The sequence below is a fragment of the Engystomops pustulosus genome, chromosome 6, assembly GCF_040894005.1.
Source record: "Engystomops pustulosus chromosome 6, aEngPut4.maternal, whole genome shotgun sequence".
In the NCBI taxonomy this organism is placed as follows: Eukaryota; Metazoa; Chordata; class Amphibia; order Anura; family Leptodactylidae; genus Engystomops; species Engystomops pustulosus.
Window position 1 is genome coordinate 39,907,006 of NC_092416.1, and position 25,424 is coordinate 39,932,429.

Below are 25,424 nucleotides of genomic sequence, written 5' to 3' on the forward strand. Positions count from 1 at the left end.
CAATTTGAAGAAATCAGAGGTAACTGGTCACTGGTGTATTTCATTCTATTACACAGGACAGGAGAGTATAAGTCACATAGAGATGAATGGAGAAGCAATTTCCGGGAGCGATTCTTAGTCATTTAAGCAGGGGAACAGGGAATAAATTGGATTTGTGGTAAATAATCTTTTAGCTTCCATCTTACAGTTTCCCTTCCAAAGAGACTTCTGGAAGTTCAGCAGTCATTCCCTGTATACATCAGTCCAGGACACAAAAATGTTTTGAAAAAAAATTTAATAACACATATTTGCAGATTGCTAGAAATTTGAAAATAATAAAACACGTAACAATGATCACCGCTACAATGGAGGGATTTCAGTCACTGCTGACGTTGCATTCTCTGGCAGGGTTAAGAGTCCATGGATATTGAGGTCGCTAAGATCCTTTCTGCACCATCTGAGCAAAGCGATTGGTGATGGACAGGGTTGTGTCGATAAAACGCTCCACGCAGTTGACCAAGCAGCCCTCCGTTCTGGAATCTAGTTTGGTACTAGGTCGGTCCATACACTTATCCCAGCAGACGTCCATGAATTTGTGAACCTGGAAATATAGGAATTATTAGTCTCTACTCTGCAGATTCAGGTGAGGGGAAAGTACTGATAAAAAGATAGAAATATTTTCACAAACTTTTACCACCTCCACCAACTTATTACATCCTTTCATAGGCCTTTCTAGTTTGGTTTAAGCCAAACTAGTATATAAAGAAAATAAAGTTACCAACCAATGGGTTGATCAGACCCATCCTAAATCTGTTGGTTGGACTGATACACATTTACTGTATATGGCCGGCTACCTGGTGACAAAACAGACAGACTTGGACATTGCACAGATATGTCACAGGGCTTTTAAGGAGAAGGGGGGATATTTCAGGCCCCAATATCATATTCAGATACACATGTAACAGAATAACCTTTTATAAGGTAGGTAGAATCTTGGAGGTTTGGCCGGGAATGGTTACATAGCATTTAGGTATATTTCTGATTGAAAATTATGCAAAGAAACAGTTTATCCGCAAGAATGGAATAAAGACTCCAGCTGGTGTAGGGATTATTGCAGAATATGCTTGCAAGACTATAATTCTTGGCAAAACTAGAGAGATTTGGAAGGATGGCCAGTGTACCCCCTGTTGCCAGACGCCCCCTTGCGAATAGCGATCACTGCACCCCTCTGTGTATGGTGAAGGGCACCCGCTACACTCCTTTGTGAAGAGCACCCCTCAGGGCTTTGCAACAGACTGTCCCCTTAATGCCAGGCACCTTACAAAGGGCAAGCGTGACGCCTCTGTCCCTGGCAGATGGCATCCTTCTTGCAATGAAATACAGTGGCACTGTGCCTGGCGGAGGCCATCAGCAGCACCCTAATGGCACCCGGCACCTCTACCAACTTCAGACGCCCAAACACTACCACTACCGCCATTTACCCAAATGAAGAAGCCGTCTGGACCGCTGTGCAGGAGGCCACATCACCCAATAAAACAGATAATACCAGCCGTGATGACATCAGTGAGCAGCATAGGAGCCGAAACTTTATAGATCTCTGGGATAATTCCAGAATTTGTGACCAGCTGCTATTTCCTGGTCTGTATGGTATTAGTTATCTGTCCATATCACCTCCACCTCCATATTGGTGGACAGTCCCTTTAATGATGGCAGCACATGTCCTGTATACCCCACGTGTGCGGCCGCCAGCCTCACCTGAGCCGTAAACTGCGCCTTCTGCTGCTCCACCGCCAACATCCGCTGCAGCTCCGCCTGCTCCGCGGGACTGGCGCCCACACCGGACAAGTCAATATCTGAATCAAAGTCCGCCATGCTGCCCACTACCGCGACCTTCAGTCAGTGCCGGCTCTCTATATCACCGACCTACTGAACCCTCCAGCGCCTCTCACGCTGCGCTCTGATTGGCTCAACGTCAACCCGAGAACGAGGCACGGAACGCATCAGTGTGCTACTATTGGCTGGGTGTTCCATATACTCCTCTCCTGATTGGTTTTTTGTCATCCATTCGCCATCACTTTTTTCGTTTTAATAAAGTTATTTCCACACATTTTGTAGTGATAAAGTTTTGTTGACATCGTATCACTTCCTAGTCGCAGTGTCACCTTGGTCGGGTGTCAGGCAAGATGGCGGCGCTGGTGAGAGTGGGAGCCCTGTGCAGAGGAGGCGGAGGTGAGGCCGGGGCTGTGTGTCCTGTCACCTCACACACTACCGCGGCCCGGCCGGTTATTCTACACATACGTGGCGCGGGCTTCTTTTTTTTCTTTTCAATATTTTTAGAGAACTTTATTGCTGGTGACAAAAGGGTCACAAAGTTGCAGGCAGGGGTATAGAGGGGGGATGTTTGGATAGTTCTGTCTTTGGGTGGGTTTGTGATGGACCCTAGTCCCCTACACCCCTAAATTACACTCCCTGAGGTGCTCACGCCCAATAGGAGTTTGTATAGTCTATAGTGTTTTGTATTGGGGATCTGAAACTCCTAATCATTGGGGCGACATGGTGGCTTTGTGGTTAGCATTACAGCCTTGCAACGCTGGGGTCCAAGTCCAAGGGTCAACATCTGCAAAGAGTTTTTATGTTATCTCCGTGTTTGTGTGGGTTTCCTCCGGGTCCTCTGGTTTCCTCCCACACTCCAAAACATACTGGTAGTTTGATTAGATTGTGAGCCCCATTGGGGACAGGGAACAATTTGGCAAACTCTGTGCAGCGCTGCGTAATCTGTGTGCGCTATTTATATGAATTATTATTACAGGAAAATTACACTTTGATGTAACCTGGATGATGCTATATCCGGTATCAAGGTACATGCCCGCCATTGCTTTGCTCAAAAATAGGCTGCTGGGGTATCCCCAATCTTAGGATTGATAGTGGGCAAGTGGTCTGATGCTTATCCCTTAAATAAACCCCTGGAAAACCCCTTTACAGCACCTTTAATGGAGAACACTAGTTTTTATGAAATTGATGTATTTTTACTAATTCTAGAAAATTGTTGCCTTCACCGTTTAGAAAGAGATTTCTTTACAGTCGGATGCTGTTTGTAGGTAAGAAATGAAAATCATGTTCTGTAGTTATTTTCTGTGTTATTGAGACCTCTGTTTTCTCTTTCCAGCCTTTCCCCTCAGTAAATCGATGCTCATCAGACCGGCAGCATTTTTTCCACAAGACAGGACGTCATTACAAGCATTGCCATCCCAAGTGTCCCAAAATCGACATGGTATGCTATGAGAGAATCGCACCTCAGCTTAGAATTGCTCCTCTTTGTGCTGTGACTATTGTTTTGTCCTATTTATATATCAGACATTTTGATTGAGGGGTTTGCTGATTTCACGTTTTGGCTTTCATGGGGAACTTTACAAGCAGAACTTGTAAAGAAGAGAGAACACATTGAAGCCTATGCAGGATCCCAGATCCTTGAGGCTATGTTGTTGACTCCTAGGCTCTTGAATTAATTGGTTGTAGACCACATTTCATTTTTGATGAGACTCTCTGGGAGACCTCCCGACATTTCCTTACAGTGGAGGCACTAAATAAGGACCTAGCCTTAGGAGGTGTTGTTGATGGAAACATTAAAACTGCTTAAGCACAGCTGGAGAGAGACTTTGATAACAACTCTAATGATACCTATTTAATGCTTCCGGCTTCTTCCTATCCTGAGATACAGCCTCATATATCTATCATCCCTTCTTATAAAATCATATTCAACTATTCCTGAAGTGGACAGCACTTCCTGGTTGTGACATTGGCTAATGGCAGTGATGCCAGAGCACTTGGGGCATTCATGTGAATCAGGACAGAGTGTTTGAAATTTGCTGACCTGAAGCATATAAGTTGTGCATGTGAGTTACATGCTTGTGACATCACTCCAGGTCCTATTTCTTCTACTTCTCTACTACTGCCCCTCCCAACTCACCAGATAGCATGGCAGATGGAGATTAGCCTGGGGGTATTAGTGGAAACCACTGCTATCTGCTAAATACCTGCAGATAGCTAGTTAGAGTAAATTCGGGAATTGCTTATGTATGCTTAGTGCAGAGTTTGGCAAAAGTTTTTAACCTGTAAAGTTGTACATTAAGATAGAGCTCATCATTCATGTTGATCTATTAGGGCTAGAGAATTTATTGAGCAGTTGTTAATTTTTTTTTACTTTTCTGTTTTATTAAAGCCTCTTCCAAAGCAGCCTCCCTCCACTGGACTGGAGAGCGAGCCGTGAGCGTGGCTCTCCTCGGCCTTCTACCTGCAGCTTACTTTTACCCTGGAGCTGCTGTGGATTACTCTTTGGCTGCAGCGCTCGCCCTTCATGGACATTGGTAAGACAGTGTAATACAGTACTTCATAGAGCACAGGATATGGGGGTTATACAGACATTTACAATGTCAAATCTATACCGTCTTGACATAAAATATTATAAGGTGGTTGTAAAAGTGCAAATCTGACATGTGGGAAGTTTATATTCACTTCTGATGTGCTTCTCTTCCCAATGGAGATAACGTGATGCCAGGTTTTTATTTGGTAGATGGTGCGACAGGTTCCTCTAAATGCAGTAGAGGCAAAACCCACCAATCCTTGTGGTCTGCTACTTTCAGATGTTTTTCCTCCATGTGCCTCCCCTTGCATGTGAGGTGATGCAATGACCTTTCCAGTCTGATTCTTTTACTAAGGAATCAGGTTTTTAAAACCTTTATTTATGTTAACTAGTCATAGGGGCGGGGAGTAGCTTTAATGTAGTCATTATGTGCAAGTCTGTTGTCAGGCATTAAGTGATTGGTCAATGACATGATTGAATGACTAGACAAATCTGATCCCTGTCTCGGTGTCGGCTTTTTTGATTAACAAATTTTTATTGAAAATGTATCGTTATTTATAAAACTTACAACAAAAGGTAACCCACACCGCAAACAGAGATTTTGTTTTTCCTTAAAACAAGTTAAGCCTTATCAACAGAATAAGGGCTACCTTTCTGTGGATAGTAATAAGACCCCACAAAGAACACGAGAACAAGGGGTCCTATTTACCCCCGTCGCACCTCTGGTCGCTTCCCGTGATGAGCGGAGCAGCCGGTGGTGCATGGCTGGGCTTCCCCGTTCATCTCTATGGAGCTGACAGAGGTTGCCGAGCACTGTACTCAATTGAGATGGATGGGGCAGCCCGGCCACGTGCGTCCAGCTGCTCTACTCATACCTGGGAGCGACGAGTGGTCCAACTGGTTCTGTTTGGACCCCCACTGATCAGGAAGTTAGGCCCCATCTAGAATACAGACTAACTTGTTTCATGGGAAAACCTATTTGAAAGGAAAAGCAATATAAATTGTTGCAGCTTTCTAAGGCCCAATGCACATAACCTTATTTGTGGCCATGATCTGCCTGTCACGCCATAAAAGATAGGATTTTATGATGCCCTGTACTCCTAAATGACCATGATTAGCTTCAGCTCCCCAAGAAAAATAACAAGTAGGGAAATTTTTCTGTGACTAGTTAGGATAAATTTTCATATGGTGGCTTAGTGGTTAGCACTACAACATTGCAGTGCTGGGGTCCTGAGTTCAAGTCCCATCCAGGTCAATGTCTAGAAATAGTTTGTATGTTCTCTCCGTGTTTGCGTGGCTTTCCTCCGGTTTCCTCCCACACTCCAAAACATACTGGTAGGTTGATTAGATTGTGAGCCCCATTGGGGACAGGGACTGGTTTGGCAAGTTCTGTGCAGCACTGCGTAATCTGTGTGCGCTATATAAATAAAGAATTATTATTATTAATTATTATATGCCTATTAACGTTGTTACTGGAGTTTTCCTACCCATTCAGCTTAGTGAGAGGCACCATAAGAAAGGCCATTACTTGATGCTGGGGCCAGTTAAGGGTGGAATAATTACTTTACTTTTTCCCTTTAAATTCTGCACGGTAAAAAAAAACCCTCAATATAAAGATGTAGATGTTAAACATAAGCCTATTGAACTGTTGTGCTTTTGTGTTTCAGGTAAACTAATCTTTGTATTTTTGCTGTGCTTGCAGGGGTCTGGGTCAGGTGGTCACTGACTACGTCCATGGCGATGCAAAGGTTAAGCTGGCCAACACTGGACTGCTGGCTCTCTCCTCCTTAACTTTTGCTGGTCTTTGCTATTTCAACTACCATGATGTGGGTATCTGTAAAGCGGTGGCCATGCTGTGGAGCCTGTGATCGCTCTGCAGATGAATGTATGTCAGCACTTATGTTTTATGCTTTGAATGAATATGGCGAGGAGGACGGATACAATAACACCTGCTAGAAGATGGAAGTGCTCGCGTCCCTTTGTACAGTACATGCCGTCCAGCTTGGTTTGTATCTGTGTGTTGCAGAATAACTCTCCATAGTGATTCATAAGTGCATAATGCAGCCATTTACTATATTGGATATTTTAGGATGGTAAATCCAGGAACTACACATCACAACACACAGAGACCTCATCTATCTGTAATCATTGGGAGGAGGTCAGCCTATTTTTTTTTTTTTCTTACAATTTGGGGTAAAGTGTTACTGATCCCATTATTGTACTCAAATCTCAATCTGCCTGACTGACTGACCACCATATAACCTCATGTCTTCCAGATGGTGGAGTCATCCATGTCTGGTCCTACAGGTCTATACTCTAACTGTGATCTCATTTCTGCCTAAAATAAATGAAGGTCACCAGAACTGACAATGACGTTGGTTTAATGCTTGAAATAAATAAGTAACAAATAAAAACTTTTTTTTTCTTTTGCTTTGAATGATTGATATCCATTGAAGATATTGTTTCTGATCTCATTGTTCGTTCATCTTCCCTTTTTGTATAATAAATAGCGGCAACTTCTCTTTCTGGCGAACCTGGAACACGCATTTGTTTGATTAGATAAGCTTAGATAATAGGGCAGGTGGAGCAGCACAATGAAAATTGAGGATCTACCCTCAAAGGTAGGTACACACCAGGCACCTGAGAAGGGCTACTATGAGGAGCTGAAGCATTTGCACTTTATATTCTGCACCCTGGGGCAATAAACAGCTGAAATAATTTCTATGAGAGCTGCTTCTATGTGTCTGTGTGGCATGAAGGTTATATTACATGTATGTGAGGAGCCGTTTTGATACTGATGACATTGTATGAGTGTCACCCCTTAACACAGAGGCTATAGAGGGTGGTCCACTATGTAGTAATGGGGTAAGAAGTTTCCTGGAACAACTGGTTAATGAGGTGTCAGACCACCACCCCTGTGATACTGATGCCCAGTCAGGAAACTCCCTTTAAGTTTGGTTAAAGCAACACAAAGAAAATCCTTTTTTAAAAAAAAATATATATATATATATTTTTAAAATACTTTTCATTCGTTTGCTGAAAATATCTGGATTGACAATTATTTAAGGGCAGTTTGCTCTTTTATTTCCCATATTTAACCACCCCTCAATTGCAAGGTGTGAGTACATCTTAAGATATTTTTATTTCACCCCTGCACACTATACCTGATTGCAGACACTGGCCCACAGCTAACCTGCAGCAATATGTGTTCAGGTTTTGTATCAGAGTAAAGCAGAAGCAGCACTTACTGGAGCATTGAGATGGTTTACTATAAGCGATTCATTTAAAAAAAATCCTGTATTCCCCTTTTAAAATGCAGAATTTTCACTTTCTTTTATTGTCAGTAGGTGGTGCTAGAACACTGATTATTTTATGCACATGCATAAGATGGAAAATAGCATCATGTACACCAGTACAGACACTCTGTACCTCATCAGCACATGTCCTGTGTCTGCTTCAGTGCTCCACTGAACTGTTACTGCTGACCTAACGAAAACAATTCTGATGTCACAGTAACTTACCAAAACACAAATATAACACCTAAGCCTCATTCCTGATGAAAACATAATTTGTCTTATTGCAAAGTACTTGTGATGTCTTATCCTGCGGGAGTCTGTAATATACCTGAATGTCACAATCACTCACCTGACAGTTTCCTACCCGACTGACAGTCCGATACACTTATGCTGTCATAGTAGTATGAAATACCAGACACTCACTTATGTCATAGAGCAGTGATGGCTAACCTATGGCACTGGTGCCGGAGGTGGCACTCAGAGCCCTTTCAGTGGGCACTCAGGCCTTCACTAGAGATGACTCCAGGTATCTTCCTGCAGTCCCAGAAAGCCCAGGACTTGCTGTGCTCAGTGCTATTTTAAAGTGACAGCTCTACCTGGGACTATTTTCTGCTATATTGGTGTCCTCAGGTGCTGGTATCAATGAAAACTGTGACAGAGAAGGGAGTATAAATCACAAATGAAATTTCTGTGTTGGCACTTTGCGATAAATATGCGGGTCTTTGTCGTAGTTTGGGCACTCAGTCTCTAAAAGGTTCGCCATCACTGTCATAGAGGTATACAGTAGTAGACACTCACTTATGATACCATAGTTATATACAATTCCAGACACTTACTTATGCAGTCATAGTAGTATTTAGTACCAGACACTCTCTTATGATGTCACCGTTGCATACAATTCTAGACATTCAGTTATAATGTCATAGTAGTATGAAATACCAGACACTCACTTATGTCATAGAGGTATACAGTAGTAGACACTCACTTATGATACCATAGTTATATACAATTCCAGACACTTACTTATGCTGTCATAGTAGTATTTAGTACCAGACACATTCTTATGATGTCACCGTTGCATACAATTCTAGACATTCAGTTATAATGTCATAGTAGTATACACTACCAGACACAGTAGTAGACACTCATTTTATGATGTCATAGTAGTGTAAAATACTAGACACTCACTTATGATGTCACAGTAGTACTCGCTCACTTGTGATGTCATAGTAGTATAAAATAACGGACACTCACTTATGATATGACAAGAGTATACAGTAGCAGACATTCACTTCTAATGTCACGGTAGTATACAGTAGCAGGCACTTATAATGTGATAGTAGCATACTATAACAGACACTCACTTATAATGTCACACAAGTATAAAGTACCAGACACTCGCTTGTTATGTCACCATTGTATACACTACTAGACAATACTACCATGATGACATGATGTCACAGTAGTATATAGTACCAGACACTCACTTATGATGTCACAGTAGTATATAGTACCAGACACTCACTTATGATGTCACAGTAGTATATAGTACCAGACACTCACTTATGATGTCACAGTAGTATATAGTACCAGACACTCACTTATGATGTCACAGTAGTATATAGTACCAGACACTCACTTATGATGTCACCATTGTATACTGTACTGGACATTTAATAATGATGTCACGGTAGTATACAATAACAGACACTGACTTGTGATGTCAAAGAAGTATATAGCACCACACAGACACTCACTTGTGATGTCATATTAGTAAACTCCATTAGGGCCTAGTTTTGATGTCATAGCAGCTTACCTGATTGCACTCCATGGCTCCAATACAACAAAGTACTACGAATAGATCCCGCAAAGGGAAAAAACTCAGCAAATAATCCAAACTGTAGATCATCTAATGGCCAGAAATATTGTTATTCCTCATGAACCCTTTAGATTTCTGATTTATATTTGCAACGTTATTTTCACACTTACAGGGGGAGATTCAAATATGTTGGAATAATTCATTTTGGAATCCAGAACATTCGATAATCTAAGACCTGTAATAATCCACCACCTGTTATAATATCTATTGTATGTCTCAAAAAGAAATAGGTGGCACAGTGATATTGGATCCAGTCCCAGTCGGGAATATAAAAGTGCATTTTGTACCACAGGTGAATAAACCTCTTTAAATATTCCAGAGTGCTGCTTCCTCTTAATGGATTGTATTGTATGTCTCAATGTACAGACGGACCCCTCTGCCCACTGTGACCTCTGGTGAAGATCTCTGGATGCTACTTTAGCTGTAAAGTGTCTGTAATGAAGCTTTATTGATAATCCTTGTTCCCATTACAACACAAAATTTTGAAAATCGCCACAGGGACAAAAAATTTTTTGTCTGGAGCACAATAATAAATATACCATTTCCGACTTGCATACAAATTCAACTTAAAGGGAACCTGTCATCATAAATTGGCCTAATAAACCAATACCAGTATGTTGTTAAGTAGCTGAACAGCTTCTAGATCATGGCCCAGTGTGGTGGGATCATCCAGAAAAATAAACTTTTAAGTAAGGTGTAAATTGTTTGTATAAAGTCAGGGAGGCGGAGAGTTGAACACTGAAGTCAAGCTTCCCTGCCTCTGAACACATCCTCCCATGTTGCGCTGGACTTCAGGACACTTGCAGGACCATAATTACAGTGAAGTGGCTTTCTAGGGAATGGAAAGCTTCACTTCAGTGTTGACTTCATCAAACCATTTTACATCTCACTTCAAAGTAGAATTTCTGGATGACTCCACCACACCAGTTCATGGAAGAAACATCATCTAGAAGCTGCTCAGCTGCTTGACAACATACTGGTAGTGGTTTATTAAGCCAATTTTCTGATGACAGGTTCCCTTTAAGTAAAAACTTAAAGAACCTATCCTGTACATAACCCGGGGACTGCCAGTATATTGGTTTTTCATCACATCTTGCAACATATGTTAACATTTTCTTTTGTAGAGACTGCAATTTAGTTTAGAGAATTCCCCTAAACATGCAGGGACATGAATTCCGGTGCCAAAAGTTTAGGTTTGAATTTGTGAAAGATTAAAAACCACAAAACAATGTAAATGTAGGTTTGCAATTGTGCTGAGACATATGAAAGGAAGTATGAATAGGCTACAGGATGATGGTTTCACAAGATAAGTTATGATGATCCTTCAGTATGTTACAGCTCTGTTGTATGGGGATCTGAGTGTGTGGTGCAACTAGAAGTTGGATCTTCTTTGCTTTTTATGCTGACGTATAGTTGAAACCAGAAGTTTCTTTACATTTTAGAAAAAGGCACAAAATTATTTATATTTTCCAACTACTAGAATAATGAGAGAGAGAGAGAATTTTTTAGCCATTTCTTTTACTTTCTGCAAAATCAAAAGTTTACATACATTTCATCAATATTTCGTACCATTTCCCTTAAACTGTATGACCTAGATCAAGCATTTTGGATAGTGTTCAGCGGACCAGAAACAAAAAGTTCATTAGAAGTTCAGGTCCGGGTCTGGGTTCCACTCAGCCCACCACAGAATTGGCAATATTTGCAGGTATTAACTGTTTAAATGGCTGCAGTGGTTCATGGAGCTGCCATTTTCAGCCAAGGCAATTTAAATGGCACTAGTGGCTTCCAGCAACTTTGTGACTTCTGTGCTGGCTGACTATATACTGGGGGCATGGGGTGGCTAGCTACAGTATATACTGTGGGCATGTGCTGGCTATTTCTTGGGGGGGGGGCTGGCTAGATACTTGGGGGCATGTGCTGGCTGACTATAAACTGGGGACAGGGGCGGGCTGGCTGGCTATATACTGGGGGCATGGACTGGATATATACTGGGGGGTATAGATGCACATGGGGGGCATGTCCTGGCTGACTATATACTGGGAGCAAATGGCTGGCTATATGTTGGGGGCATGTTCTGGCTTGATTTATAATGGGGGCATGGGCTGGCTGGCTATATACCGGGGTGAATGGGCTGGCTAGCTATATACTGAGGGGCAAGGGGCTGGCTAGTTATATACTGGGGGTATGGGCTGGCTACATACTAGAGGACATGGGATGGCTAGCTATATACTGGAGGACATAGGGCTGGCTATATACTGGGGGTATGGGCAGGCTGGCTATATGACTGGGGGCAGGGGGTTGGCTATATACTGTGGGGGCATATGCTGACTGGCTATATACGATGGGCGGGCTGACTATGTACTGGGGTGCATGTGCTGGGGGTCAAGGGGAAGCACTGGCCAGCTATATACGGGGAGCATGTGCTGGATGGCTACATACTTGGGGCATGGGCTGGGTAGCTATATACTCGGGGTCATGTCCAGGCTGGCTATATGTTAGGGGACATGGACTGGCTATATACTAGGGGCAGGAGATTGGCTGACTATATACCGGGGTCCATGAGCTGGCTATAAACCAGGGAGCAGTGGGTTGACTGGCTACAAACTGTGGTGCATGGGCTGGCTATATACTGGGGGGCAGGGAGCTGGCTGGCTATATACCTGTGAGAACAGGTGTTACCAGTTTTTTTTAAAACTTGTTTTATACATTTTATTTATTTGCATTTCTTATTGAATTTATATCAATGTACCAACCATTTATTTCACAATTCTAAAATACCCTATACATTTTAATTATTGAAAACCCCCAAAAAAGCTGAAGGGCTATAAATATATTTCCCTTTAGGATATCCATTAACAGCTTATTATTTACATTAAATAATAATATATAATCTTGTTAGCAATGCATTTATCTGACTTTATCTGAAGCTGCCTGATAAAAATTTACGAAGTCTGTTTTCATTTGTCCGGTGTTTTATATAGATATGTTCATTATTTTTAATTTTACCATGAGCCCAGGTGGTGTGAAAATAATTAAGAACTTGAAGGGCACCTACCACCAGGATGAAGGACTGTATGCAAATGAGTCTTAGGGACTACAGGCTGCATAGGTGTTAATGGAGCCCCTCAGGCTCATTTGCATACAGTCTTTCATCCTGCTGGTAGATTTCCTTTAAGGACCCTCCTGCTCTTTAGTGGGTAATAATATAGGCGGTTTGGCCCAAACTTTCTAGGGGGCACATGGCCATCCAAATCATCCACTTTATACTGAGAAAGGAATTCTTACTCTCAATACACATGCACACAAGAGCCATTTCCAGACCTTTGAAGGTCCTTCAAAGGTCCAGAAACCGCAGACTGAAAGTAGGCAGAAGGGACAATTCCACAAGAAGCTGATTCTAGTACCTTATATAGGAAGTGACTCCAGACTTGTAGGGGCTCTAATATTCATACAGTCCAGGGCCCATGGCAGTCTTAATCCGCCCCTGCTTCTGCCTCTAACTGTAGTCTGAATTAGGGTTCTAGATGATAAAAAAAAATGATAAAACCACCAGCATAATCAGTAGTTGGAACACAACTTCTGTATATCTAGAGAGACTTGCGTGAATGGGAGGTGCGGTGCTGGACCCAAGGTAAGGACCAAGGAACGTTCTGCGTTACTTTTATACCACCTGAAGCCAATATTTAAAAAAGATTTATGAATCCAGACATCGCCTATAATTTTTTAACAAAAATGAACTTATACGTTTCCATTATGAACAAAAAAGTGAAGGACACAGTAAGGCCACATTGTTTTCCCTTAACAATACATTAAAATATGATAAAATAATACATGACATAATGCCCATAATACACATCTTTGCTGCCCCCTATACCACGTTAAACCTTTCCATCTCACTGAAGCCGTTGTATTTTTGGAGGACTAACTTTGGTTTTCCGCTCTTGTCACTGACGGCTAAATAATAGTCTGTATTTAAGGACGACTGGAACCTGAAGCTGCTGTCACCTGCACTGAATTGTTTCTGAAAAAAGATGATGTCACTGTGGTCTCCTTTAATAAGACTGGGGCATTCTCCTTTCTGTAATATTAAAAATAAGTATATGTTATTCCTGTTCTATAAAGCAGAAGATTACACAATATTTTCCCCTTAAACTCGACCTTTCACCACTTCACACATATGGAGATTAAAGGAAATCTACTATCAAAATCCAGCATGGATAAACCAGGGACACTTACTCATAGATCCAGGCACCGAGTGTGTGGTACTCTTCTTATATTTGTAATTTGTTGTTCCTTCCTTTTAAAAACAACTTTTAAAATGATTTTACTAAGCTAGAAGGGCTCTGGAGGGCTTTACCAGAGCTCATCTCTGCTATAGATTCACAGGCTGTTACACTACCTCCCCTCCGCCTCCCTCCTGCACAGCCTGTGAAGTTATAGCACCTAATACCACCAGGTGCCCTTCTGTTTCGTTAGCATACATTTAAATGGAAGGAGACCATAGATAACACATATACCAATATAACCACAGTCACGGTGCCTATATCTATGAGAAAGTGTCCGTGGTTTATCATTCTTGATAGTAGAAGTAAAGCAGCTTCTATGAGTCTCTCTGAAAGCCTTGAGGGCTCCCTCCACATAAAGCAGATAAGAAGACTAACAATTAACTCTTTCTACACCAAGAGAAAATTTCACTTAAAGGTTCAGCTCTCTAAGGAGAACAGACTATGGGCCAGATTTATCATCTTTTTTTGCGACTTTTTGGTGTGTTTTTTGAGACTTTTTTGGCTTAAGTATGTGTTAGCGGCACATGGATTTTAGCCACTTACGCCTCATTTAACTTAGTAATCCAGATGTTTTCCTAATTTATGACATGCGACTTTTTTAAAAATGTTTCAAAAAAGTCTCAAAAAACCAATCAGACAGATTTGATAAATCAACTTTCTTCTTTTTTTGGTTTATAGGTGCATTTTTGCAATTTTATCGCAGATTTTTTGCATGCAATTTTTTCCCTCTTTTTTCCCATCCGTTTTGACTGAGAATTCTGCATGGAAACTGCACATTGATGCAGATTTTCACTCTCCCATAGACTTCAATGGGAACATTTTTTTTGTTATTTTGTTATTATGTTTATTGTTTGTTCATGTATTGAACATGTTCATGTTTATTTTTTCACATACAAATTGTGTCATAAGCATCAGGAGCATCAGTCATACAGCTGTTCTTGATGTTTTTTTTTTATATTAATATATATATATATATTTTAAATTGATTCTTTTAAACAGAAATCAGTGATGATGCTTAAAGGACACCTGTCATCAGGTCTGTGTCACTTGTCCTGTCACTACTACCTGTTGGAGCAGCTCACAAGGATCCCATCCCAGCCTTTATCTAGTTATTTCATACATTAATCATTGCAAAATCATCTTTTCTTTATTATGTAAATGAGGCTGGTCACATGGTCAGAGGCAGTGATGTCACTCCTGTTACCCCTCCCCTCTCCTCCCCCTGCTCATGTCTGTCTGTAATGGATAGTAAAGCATGGCTAGTGTGTGTGCTGCATCTGCTGACATGCTGCATCCTCCTAATATACAGGTGAGAGACACAGACATCAGCTACACATGAATCTGACATGTTCTGCTGTAACATGGCTGCCTGGAGCTGCTGTATCTCTCCTAAACACACACAGGCTGCAGGGGGCGTGGCCACCAGCACCAGGAAGCACATCATTATACAGCCTCACACCATTATACAGGCTGTCAGTCATGCACTGGGGGTGTGGCTGTGCCTCCCACTCATGAATAGAGTGGACAGCTTGAATATGCTAATGCTTCATTGGACATTTCACAGGTCATTTGCATACAGCTTTAGGACCTCATTGCTTAGGCTTACAGGCATGTAGAGGGACAATGAAGGGATAGAGGCAATGCTCTCTAATGGCAGTTTATGAAAATATATTTAGTTTAGGGGGTTATTTTGCATGACGGGTTCTCTTTAACAATATAAACCATCATAAAATGGAGCTGTTCACATTAACCCCTTCTGGATGTTGCCAGCAGAATGTCGTCGGCTGAAGCTGATTTATAGAATGTTTTCTCATTGAGACTTTTTACAAAAAGTTGCAAATATATGAAAAAGTCTAAAAAAAAAAAACCGCAGAGAAGGATCACATCTATCTAAGCAAATTTTGACATTAGATAAATATGGCGCAAAATAGAGACATTTTAGGCGCAAAAAAATGCACAAAACAACTTAAGATAAATCTGGCCCTATGAATGTAAAGAGTGGTGTTATTCAACACTTTATCAGGTTCCTTCATCTCACAGCTATCAGTGGATACAGAAATATGATTTTACATAAACTGCTTAAATGATAAAGAAAGGCAGGGGAAATGAAGGACACAGGAACAGTAACTTCATAAAATATAACCTACACTTATTTGCTGTTTATAAACATCCTCCTTTCTTCCTAATCTGCTTTTGTAAATTGAAATCCCTGAAATTCACTTACGTAGATGTCAGATTACATAGCAGCTCAGTGATGGGGGGGAAGTGAAGCAGTGGGTCACAGCAGCTATGTCTACACTCAACAGCTTAAGGGTACATTCACACACAGACACACGGTATGCCCGCCGTGCGAGCATACCGCCGTGTGCTGGAGTGAGTGGAGGTGACCCCTCCTCCCTCCATAGAGAATAGCGGGACACGGCCGCACACACACCGAAAGATAGAGCATGCTCTATCTTTTTGCGGTTTGCGGCCCGGATCGGTGGCACACATGTGTGGCACCGTATCTGCGTCGTGCCGCTATTGTCGTCTATGGGGACGTACATGCGGCCGCAAATTTGCGGCCGCATGTACGTCCCCGCAGACGGCCATGTGAATAAGCCCTAAAGTGTAATGCAAACTCACAGACTAGGCTGCAGATTTGAAAGCTGCTGGAGAGATAACATGGTTGAAAGTTTGCATTACCTTAAAGTAAAGCTTCATATCTTCAGTGCAGCACATGTAGTACGTCTCATTTTCATATTTCACAGTGAATGCAATAGAAAGTCCTTCGCTTATACTATTGGTCCTGTATAGCAGAAGATTAAATTTTGTGCAATCTAAAAAAAATAAGAAAGAAAAACATGTCTTTTTAATGTATATTTGGCTTTTTATTGGCTAAGGCTTTCCTCATTTATTTGGAAAGTATCTTAACATGTACAGGTGGCCACAATATGAAAGGGGATGGAAGACAGAGGCCACACATTGAAGGTGGATGAAGAACTGGAGGCCACAATATGAAGTGGATAAAGGACAGGGAGCCACAAAATGAGGGGGGGCGTGGAGGACAGGAGGCCACAATATGAGGGGAGAGGAGGACAGGAGGCCACAATAGGAGGGTAGAGGAGGACAGGAGGCCACAATATTAGGGGAGAGGAGGACAGGAGGCCACAATATGAGGGGAGAGGAGGACAGGAGGCCACAATATGAGGGGAGAGGAGGACAGGAGGCCACAATATGAGGGGAGAGGAGGACAGGAGGCCACAATATGAGGGGAGAGGAGGACAGGAGGCCACAATATGATGGGGGTGGAGGACAGGAGGCCACAATATGATGGGGGTGGAGGGACAGGAGGCCACAATATGATGGGGGTGGAGGACAGGAGGCCACAATATGAGGGGAGAGGAGGACAGGAGGCCACAATATGAGGGAAGTGGAGGACAGGAGGCCACAATATGAGGGGAGAGGAGGACAGGAGGCCACAATATGAGGGGAGAGGAGGACAGGAGGCCACAATATGAGGGGAGAGGAGGACAGGAGGCCACAATATGATGGGGTGGAGGACAGGAGGCCACAATATGATGGGGGTGGAGGGACAGGAGGCCACAATATGATGGGGTGGAGAACAGGAGGCAACAATATGAGGGGAGTGGAGGACAGAAGGCCACAATATGAGGGAAGTGGAGGACAGGAGGCCACAATATGAGGGAAGTGGAGGACAGAAGGCCACAATATGAGGGAAGTGGAGGACAGGAGGCCACAATATGATGGGAGTGCAGGACAGGAGGCCACAAAATGAGGGGAATGTTCACCATCTGTTGACGCTAACAACTCTTTCATACTTTTGGGTATGGAGCTGTGTGAGGTGTCATTTTTTTGCAAAATGAGCTAACGTTTTCATTGCTACCATTTGATTACTTTTATTACATTTTTTTATGTGATGTAAAATGGTATAAAAGTAGCATTTTGGACATTTGGGCGCTATTTTCCGTTATGTGATTCACTGCCAGCAATAACAGTTAATATATTTTGATAGATCAGCATTTTGAGACGCGGCGATACCTTAAATGTTTGTTATTTTTACTTTTTATTATTTGTTATTATTATTATTATTATTATTTATTGTTTTATATCAGGGAAAAAGGGGGTGATTTGAATGTTTTTTTAAATTTTTTTTTTTTACAAATTTTTAGACCCTCTAGGATACTTTAAACCTAGATAGTCTGATCGTTCCTACCATGTACTGTAATACTACTGTAATGCAGTATATGGTAATTTTACACAGTATTCGTTACAATGAGCCACTGGCTTTCATGGCAACCAATCTCCACTTCCCGATGACGTACCGGGAACTGACGATCGGAACAAAAATGCCGGTGGCATTATCAGGATTAATACCCGCGATCGGTGCTAGCACTGACTGCAGGTATTAGCAGTGAGTGTTTCCTGCAATATGCAGCAGACCTTACCTCTGTATGAAGAGGGCTCAGCCCGTGAGCGCTCTTCCTACAGCACCCCCCCCCCTTGTATGGTACATGTATGGCGCAAAGTGGGAACTGGTTAAACCACAGAATGAAAGCAGCAGAAGGGACACATCCTCCATACTCCAAGAAGCTGACTCTAGTACCATATGTAGGAAGTGATTCCCGACTTCTAGGGGCTGTAATATTCATACAGCCCAGGGTCCAAGATGCTTGACACAAGATGCTTTCAATACCTGGTGCAGGATTAGTAAAGACGGCACCATCAGGGTCATCAGGGTGTACTTTCAACCATAGCTTAAATATGTTTTCAAGTATTCCTGTTATCATTCTGTCAGACTTTTTCCATGAGTCATCAACTATCTCTGGGTTATCTGCAAAGTCAATGTGAAAAGTAAATTTACATATATATCAATTAAAACAAAAATAGGCAACACAGTCTACAGTCCTTAATCCTCTTACCCAATGTATACCCAGGTATACAGTAATCCAAAGGAAGGCAGCACTCCAATAAATAGTGAAAAAGGGGAGATCCTTATTTAATGTCTTGCAGCGTTTCAGCTGTGCAGGAGCCTTTATCAAAGGGTGCAGGAGGTGAAAGAAAGATTTCCCTTTTTGCACTATTTATTGGAGGGCCGGCTTTCTTATTTCTAGTAACTTTTTGTTATGCCACACAATAATGTCATACACTGCAAACTTGTTCTGCTTCAGTTTTACAATGGTAGCCTATTAGGCCTATTATTGTTCTGGTAAAGGCAGGGTCGGCTCCAGGTTACAGTAGGCCCTTGGGTGACAGAGCCTCAGTGGGCCCCTTTGCAGTTTATCATCCCAGCAGCCCTTTAATGGTTATTTTATATAAAGCCCCCCTCATCTCCTATGGATTCCTTATGTACAGCCTTATGTAAACCCCCCAGCAACTCTGGGCCCAGCACTTGCCTGGGTATGCCCAGTGCTGGTGCCAATCCTGGGTAAAAAGAAAGATCTGTCAATCATGCAAACCTTGGTAGGGATCAGCCTAAAATCCCTTTAAAACTGCTTTCCCATCTCTGTTCGACTTCTGGAGCCCAATTCAGGTGGACATGTTTTCAGGAGCTGCTGCTTGAGACACCTACACAATTCAGACTCCAAAGGATGATTTCCCAAATAATTAACCAGCAGGCATCATAGACTAATACACATTTGTGTTGTGTATAATGAGACCTGCAGCAAATCATTGTCCTGATAAGTAAAATCCTGCTGACAGATGCCCTTTAAAGGTAGATGCTTTTCTTTTTTGTGACACAATGGGCTGTAAAGATTATCTGTCATCTGTGATCTTTATACACAGACAGCATCATTTATTTGTATGTTTTCTTATTCCATGTTTTTTACAAATACTATTTTTTTCTAGTCAACAATAAACTTTATTATAGGGCATTTGGATATACAATGCACATGGTAGATACAGCACATAAACGACGGTCTCGCAGGACCCCACACAAGACCCCCCCCAAAATACAGAGTATGGGGAACAATTATAAAGTATGCAGACCTGGTGGAAGAAAAAGTAAAGTATCATTCATCCTGGTGGTAGATGGTAAATAAATATAAATATATAAAATAACAAAATTACAAAATGTTAGGAGTGATAAAGGTTATGTCGTGCTGTGCCTGGAGGTGAATGCAATAACACCAGATAACCAGGCAAAATACATATGTGTGGTGCAAGGAGTCTACTTTGGTCTGTATAGCATTTCTTTGTTTGGCTTGTAGAGGGAAGTTATTGACTTATACACTACTTACCTTCAAACACTAAGATTCCTTCATCCACTTTCAATACATCAAAGTCAATATCTGAAAGGAAATTGAGAAATGATGTTGATAGAACATACAGGAAATAATTCAGTGTCAATCATTACAATGTTGAAGGCTCCCCTGAGAATTATTTTTTTCATATCAGATACATATGGGAAATCAGTGAAAAAATCTGTCCGGGCAACCACATACCTCAGACAACTGCTGGGTGAAAGGTCCCTACCTCCATTTTACATAGTCTTAGCATACATGGCTCTCAGTAAGCCACTAGGTGTGGGAACCAGTTTCTGTGAGGCACCACCACAAGGAAAGTTAAAGTTTTTTTTAATATATTGGGGAACCCCGGAAGTGACGGAATTTGAATAAAAAATAAATTAAGTCATACTCTTTTGATGGCCTCTTTTGTACCAGTGGAGGTATTACAGTCCCTGGTGCTTCCTTTTAACACGGATCCTCATAAAATGTCCCCTGAATATAGGTATCCCAGAACATGCCCCCTGGATATAGGTAGCCCAAAATATTCCCCCGTGATATAGGTAGCCTAGAACATGTCCTTTTGATATATGTAGCCCAGCACATAGCTCCTGGATATAGGTAGCCCAGAACAAGCCCCTGGCTAAAGGTAGCCCAAAACATACCCCCTGGAAATAAGTAGACCAGAACATGCCACCTGCATATAGGTAGCCTAGAACATGACTCCTGGATAATTGTAGCCCAGAACAAGCCCCTGGATATAGGTAGCCCAGCACATGAACCTATTATGCATACAAGTTGCACAGCAACAAATAAAAAAAATTAATACTCAACTACCTGCGCTCCCTGCAGCTGCCTCCTCCTCACTCTTGCACTCTTCACTGCCAGGGTGTCTGTGAATGCCAGCATCATTTCTATGACCCAGGCTGCACCCTTGTCTAAGCAACTACACAGCTGTCGCTGCCTGGGTCACCCAGAGGGTGCAAGCAGCAATCAGCAGTATGTGGGTCTTTGTTGGATTTGGCACTAACGGACCCGGAGACTGAACTGAACAGATTTGTGTTTTGGGAAAATGCAGCTTGCAGTCCCTTAGACACCTCACTAATGCCCAAGTTTGAGTATGGCTGTGATTGGCTAAGTGGAACATGATGCCATTACAGACAGGAGACAATGCTAAGGAGAGGATTCTGCTCTTCAGACTTTCAGTCAGAAAAGCAGGAACTTCTCAAATACCAACAATTGCCCTTTTAAGGGCACTTAGGTAGAGATCCTCATATGGTCAGGACAGAGCAAGGGAGAGGGTGCTACTGGAATTAAGGTCAGTTAGGGATAATTAATTTCAGGGCAGTCTGTAGACCTGCATGTGTATAATGATATGTTGCTATGATCCAGAGGCAGATACTAATTTCATCTATATCCTCATATGGTACTATAGTGCAGTGACAATACCTGCATTTCTATATTCTCCTTTGATACAGCAAACAATGTAATTCTCTTTGTTATTGTTATTGTAATGTTACTTGTTAAGCATTACTTTCAGGTCTCATTTTATTTACCAATGGTCTGTGTGTGTAACAGCACTATCTGCACCTCTTACAGTTGAGCCAATGATTTGTATTCTTTTGTTTTCTGATAGATTGTGAAACATATCATTTTTTATTGCTGCTTCATAATTGTTTTGCATATTTATCTATACAACCCACGTGGCCGTTAGCACTTAACAAGCTGGAAGTAAAAAAAAAAAGCCTTTAAAGGGAACCTGTCATCAGAAATTGGCCTATTAACAGTATGTTGTCAAGCAACTGAGCAGCCTCTAGATGATGTTACTTTCATGGCCTGGTGTGGTGGCATCATCCAGAAAAATTATTTTGAAGTTAGATGTAAATTGGTTTAATGAAGTCAAGGAGGCGGAGAGTTTAACACTGAAGTCAAGCTCTCCCTGCCTTAGAACGCCCCCTTCACTGTAATTGATGGTCCGGCAGGGACATCATTGACCATATGTCCTGAAGTCTGGTATATGATGTCAATCACATGGTAGTAGGTCTTCAGAGGGAGGGAGAGCTTGACTTCACTGTTAAACTCTCCGCCTCCCTGACTTTAAACATCTAACTTACATCTAACTTCAAAGTTTCTGGATGATGCCACCAAGCTGGGTCTTCTACTGCTTGATAACATACTGGTAGTGGCTTACTAGGCCAATTTCTGATGACCGGTTTCCTTTAAAGGAGTTTTTTAAGACTTTACCTGTAGATTTGTCTAAATACTAAAGATGAGGATTTCCCACAGAATAGAGAATATTTAAAAAGCCATCTGTGACATTCTTTAAATTCTTTTAAGAACTAGGCCCATTTCTTCCTAAGACAAATATTGTCTACTATAATATTTATTCTATTCCATTAATGACCTTCTAACAAGCTCTGAAGCTGAGCTGTTCATGTTCCACAAAATTATAATTTTATCAAACTTACTTTCAGCATCACCAGGTGATGTGTGCTAGATAGATAGAGGGGGCGTCAAGGTGCACATCACACAGTCGTGACTGCACAGCCTGCGTTCCCTCTCCTCTGTGTGTACTTGCAAATATGTACATATATTTGTATATATTAATGGGTGTGTGTGATAACATGGGTGTCAATATGATCCTGTCATTGTATTGAGTATATAATTTATTTGCATACAGGTTAAATAAGGACATTACTTATAAGATATATAAATATAATTATATTATTAATATGTAAGGCTAAGTATAAATATGCAGCAGTGTAATTAAATTCAAATAACACTAAATTAAGGTCAATTAATAAATGCAGCAGATTTTGACAGAATGCATTAGTGTGAAATGTATGACTAATCTACAGATTAGTTTTGTATTATGATGTTCTGCAGCGGCTGAGGTGTAATGTCATGTTCTGCAGCGGCTCAGGTGTGTAATGTCATGTTCTGCAGCGGCAGAGGTGTGTAATGTCATGTTCTGCAGTGGCTGAGGTGTGTAATGTCATGTTCTGCAGTGGCTGAGGTGTGTAATGTCATGTTCTGCAGTGGCTGAGGTGTGTAATGTCATGTTCTGTAGTGGCTGAGGTGTGTAATGTCATGTTCTGCAGTGGCTGAGGTGTGTATTGTCATGTTCTGCAGCAGCTGAGGTGTGTAATGTCATGTTCTGCAGTGGCTGAGGTGTTCAATGTCATGTTCTGCAGCGTCTGAGGTGTGTAATGTCATGTTCTGCAGCGGCTGAGGTGTGTAATGTCATGTTCTGCAGCGGCAGAGGTGTGTAATGTCATGTTCTGCATAGGCTGAGGTGTGTAATGTCATGATCTGTAGTGGCTGAGGTGTATAATGTCATGTTCTGTAGTGGCTGAGGTGTGTAATGTCATGATCTGTAGTGGCTGAGGTGTGTAATGTCATGTTCTGTAGTGGCTGAGGTGTGTAATGTCATGTTCTGCTGCGGCTGAGGTGTATAATGTCATGTTCTGAGGTGGCTGAGGTGTGTAATGTCATGTTCTGCAGCGGCTGAGGTGTGTAATGTCATGTTCTGCAGTGGCTGAGATGTGTAATGCCATGTTCTGCAGCGGCTGAGGTGTGTAATGTCATGTTCTGCGGTGGCTGAGGTGTGTAATGTCATGTTCTGCGGTGGCTGAGGTGTTTAATGTCATGTTCTGCAGCGGCTGAGGTGTTTATGTCATGTTCTGCAGCGGCTGAGGTGTGTAATGTCATGTTCTGCTGTGGCTGAGGTGTAATGTCATGTTCTGCGGTGGCTGAGGTGTGTAATGTCATGTTCTGAGGTGGCTGAGGTGTGTAATGTCATGTTCTGCAGCGGCTGAGGTGTTTAATGTCATGTTCTGCAGCGGCTGAGGTGTGTAATGTCATGTTCTGTAGTGGCTGAGGTGTGTAATGTCATGTTCTGTAGTGGTTGAGGTGTGTAATGTCGTGTTCTGCTGCGGCAGAGGTGTGTAATGTCATGTACTGCAGCGGCTGAGGTGTTTAATGTCATGTTCTGCAAATGCTGAGGTGTGTAATGTCATGTTCTGCAGCGGCTGAGGTGTGTAATGCCATGTTCTGCAGCAGCTGAGGAGTGTATTGTTATGTTCTGCAGCGGATGAGGTGTGTAATGTCATGTTCTGCAGAGGTTCAGGTGTGTACTGTCATGTTATGCAGTGGCTGCAGTGTGTAATATCATGTTCTGCAGCAGCTGAGCTTTGATTTACAAGGTTGTGCAGCAGCTAAGGGTTTGTATTACATGGATACATGGAAGGACCACAGCAGGGTGCTCCTTTTTGTCACCTACTAGCCACAAATGACCATTAGGGGGTAATTTGCTCCTGACTTTATTTCTATATTTCACAATTGCAATAGACTAAAGGAAATGTTCACAAATTTATCTCTTCGTGCATATAAACAACAACCAGACATAAAGAATATTCCGGTCAGAAATTCCATCACCATCGGAGAATTACAACTCTCCTAATAACAATAAAAATCAGACCTATATGTACACCGCACACAACATAACTTCAGTAATTACATCAGTAAATCTCAGTTTTGTTAGACAGCACATGTGCACCGCGGACTAGAGGTTTGTAGTCTAAGCCCTGGGGTGTGGTAAGACTGAGGATATGAAGAATACGAGTAGAAGCTTATTGAGCTCAGGCAGCCTGATCCGTAGATTACTGCGGGTAACAACTTCCCTCTCTAGACAAACACACGAGCCCCGGTCACACTTACCTGCTGCGGTCATGTCTGCAGCTTTTGCTCATTTGCCGCTAGTCAGGCAGGACACAGGTATTTTGTTCCTCCCCTTCTCTGCACTGAAGTCATTTCACATGTCACGTGATAATGTACTAGAATTTTTTCATGGGAAGTTCCCTACAGAGTTCTTCTTCTCCTGCACAAAGCAAATCAAGACTACAATAAACTACTCTAAATGCAATACACATATTGAGGGTTATTTATCATTAGACCTGCTCCTAGGGACAGTTTTATTGGGGACATTAATCATAGCTGGCGCTCATGATTGCCCCAATGCTGCACATTTTTTTTTCAAAAAGTCCCAAAAAAGTCTCAAAATGCATAAAAAGTCTTAGCACATAGACCAGCAGGGTACTGGAGTAACTATGAAACTTTTTATGAGACTTTTTGCAAAAGTCTCAAGTCATGAATCTGGCTCTGAACAGTAGTTCTATGTTTATACCAGATTAATGAAGTGGCAGAAATAGCCATGTGAGACTTTAGCAGTGAAAAGTCTCAAAAAAACCTCAATGCGACTTCTAATACCAAAAAAGCCCAGGAAAACCAATGATAAATAACCCCCATTTTCTGCAACTTGTGAAGTGGCCAAAAAGAACATGAATGTGTAAGTTGGATTTTGGAGTAATTTGCTGATGAAGGACCCACTACCAGCCT

General features: G+C 41.9%; 3 protein-coding genes across 4 annotated transcripts; 1 reads left to right on the forward strand and 2 right to left on the reverse strand.

Moving 5' to 3' along the window:
* Positions 1-257: 257 nt before the first annotated feature.
* On the reverse strand, positions 258-1,968 carry TIMM8B (translocase of inner mitochondrial membrane 8 homolog B). The gene is made up of 2 exons (XM_072155800.1): positions 1,735-1,968; positions 258-580 (listed from the first exon to the last, which is right to left on the reverse strand). The coding sequence occupies exons 1-2, from the start codon at positions 1,849-1,851 to the stop codon at positions 416-418; spliced, it is 282 nt and encodes a 93-aa protein (XP_072011901.1). The 5' UTR covers positions 1,852-1,968; the 3' UTR covers positions 258-415.
* Positions 1,969-2,089: 121 nt separating this feature from the next.
* SDHD (succinate dehydrogenase complex subunit D) lies at positions 2,090-6,776 on the forward strand. The gene is made up of 4 exons (XM_072155799.1): positions 2,090-2,208; positions 3,146-3,250; positions 4,199-4,343; positions 6,042-6,776. Exons 1-4 carry the CDS (start codon positions 2,163-2,165, stop codon positions 6,205-6,207), a joined length of 462 nt encoding a protein of 153 aa, XP_072011900.1. The 5' UTR covers positions 2,090-2,162; the 3' UTR covers positions 6,208-6,776.
* LOC140134952 (interleukin-18-like) lies at positions 6,488-24,844 on the reverse strand. Of its 2 annotated transcripts, XR_011856433.1 has the most exons (7): positions 24,747-24,844; positions 20,043-20,093; positions 18,497-18,634; positions 16,486-16,619; positions 13,441-13,592; positions 12,919-13,184; positions 6,488-6,873 (listed from the first exon to the last, which is right to left on the reverse strand). XR_011856433.1 is itself a non-coding variant. In XM_072155797.1 (6 exons), the coding sequence occupies exons 1-6, from the start codon at positions 24,757-24,759 to the stop codon at positions 13,073-13,075; spliced, it is 600 nt and encodes a 199-aa protein (XP_072011898.1). In that variant the 5' UTR covers positions 24,760-24,844; the 3' UTR covers positions 11,029-13,072. The 2 variants fall into 2 exon arrangements, 1 of the variants encoding a protein (XP_072011898.1); XM_072155797.1 differs by lacking the exon at positions 6,488-6,873 and having other exon boundaries at positions 11,029-13,184.
* Between the last annotated feature and the right edge of the window lie 580 nt (positions 24,845-25,424).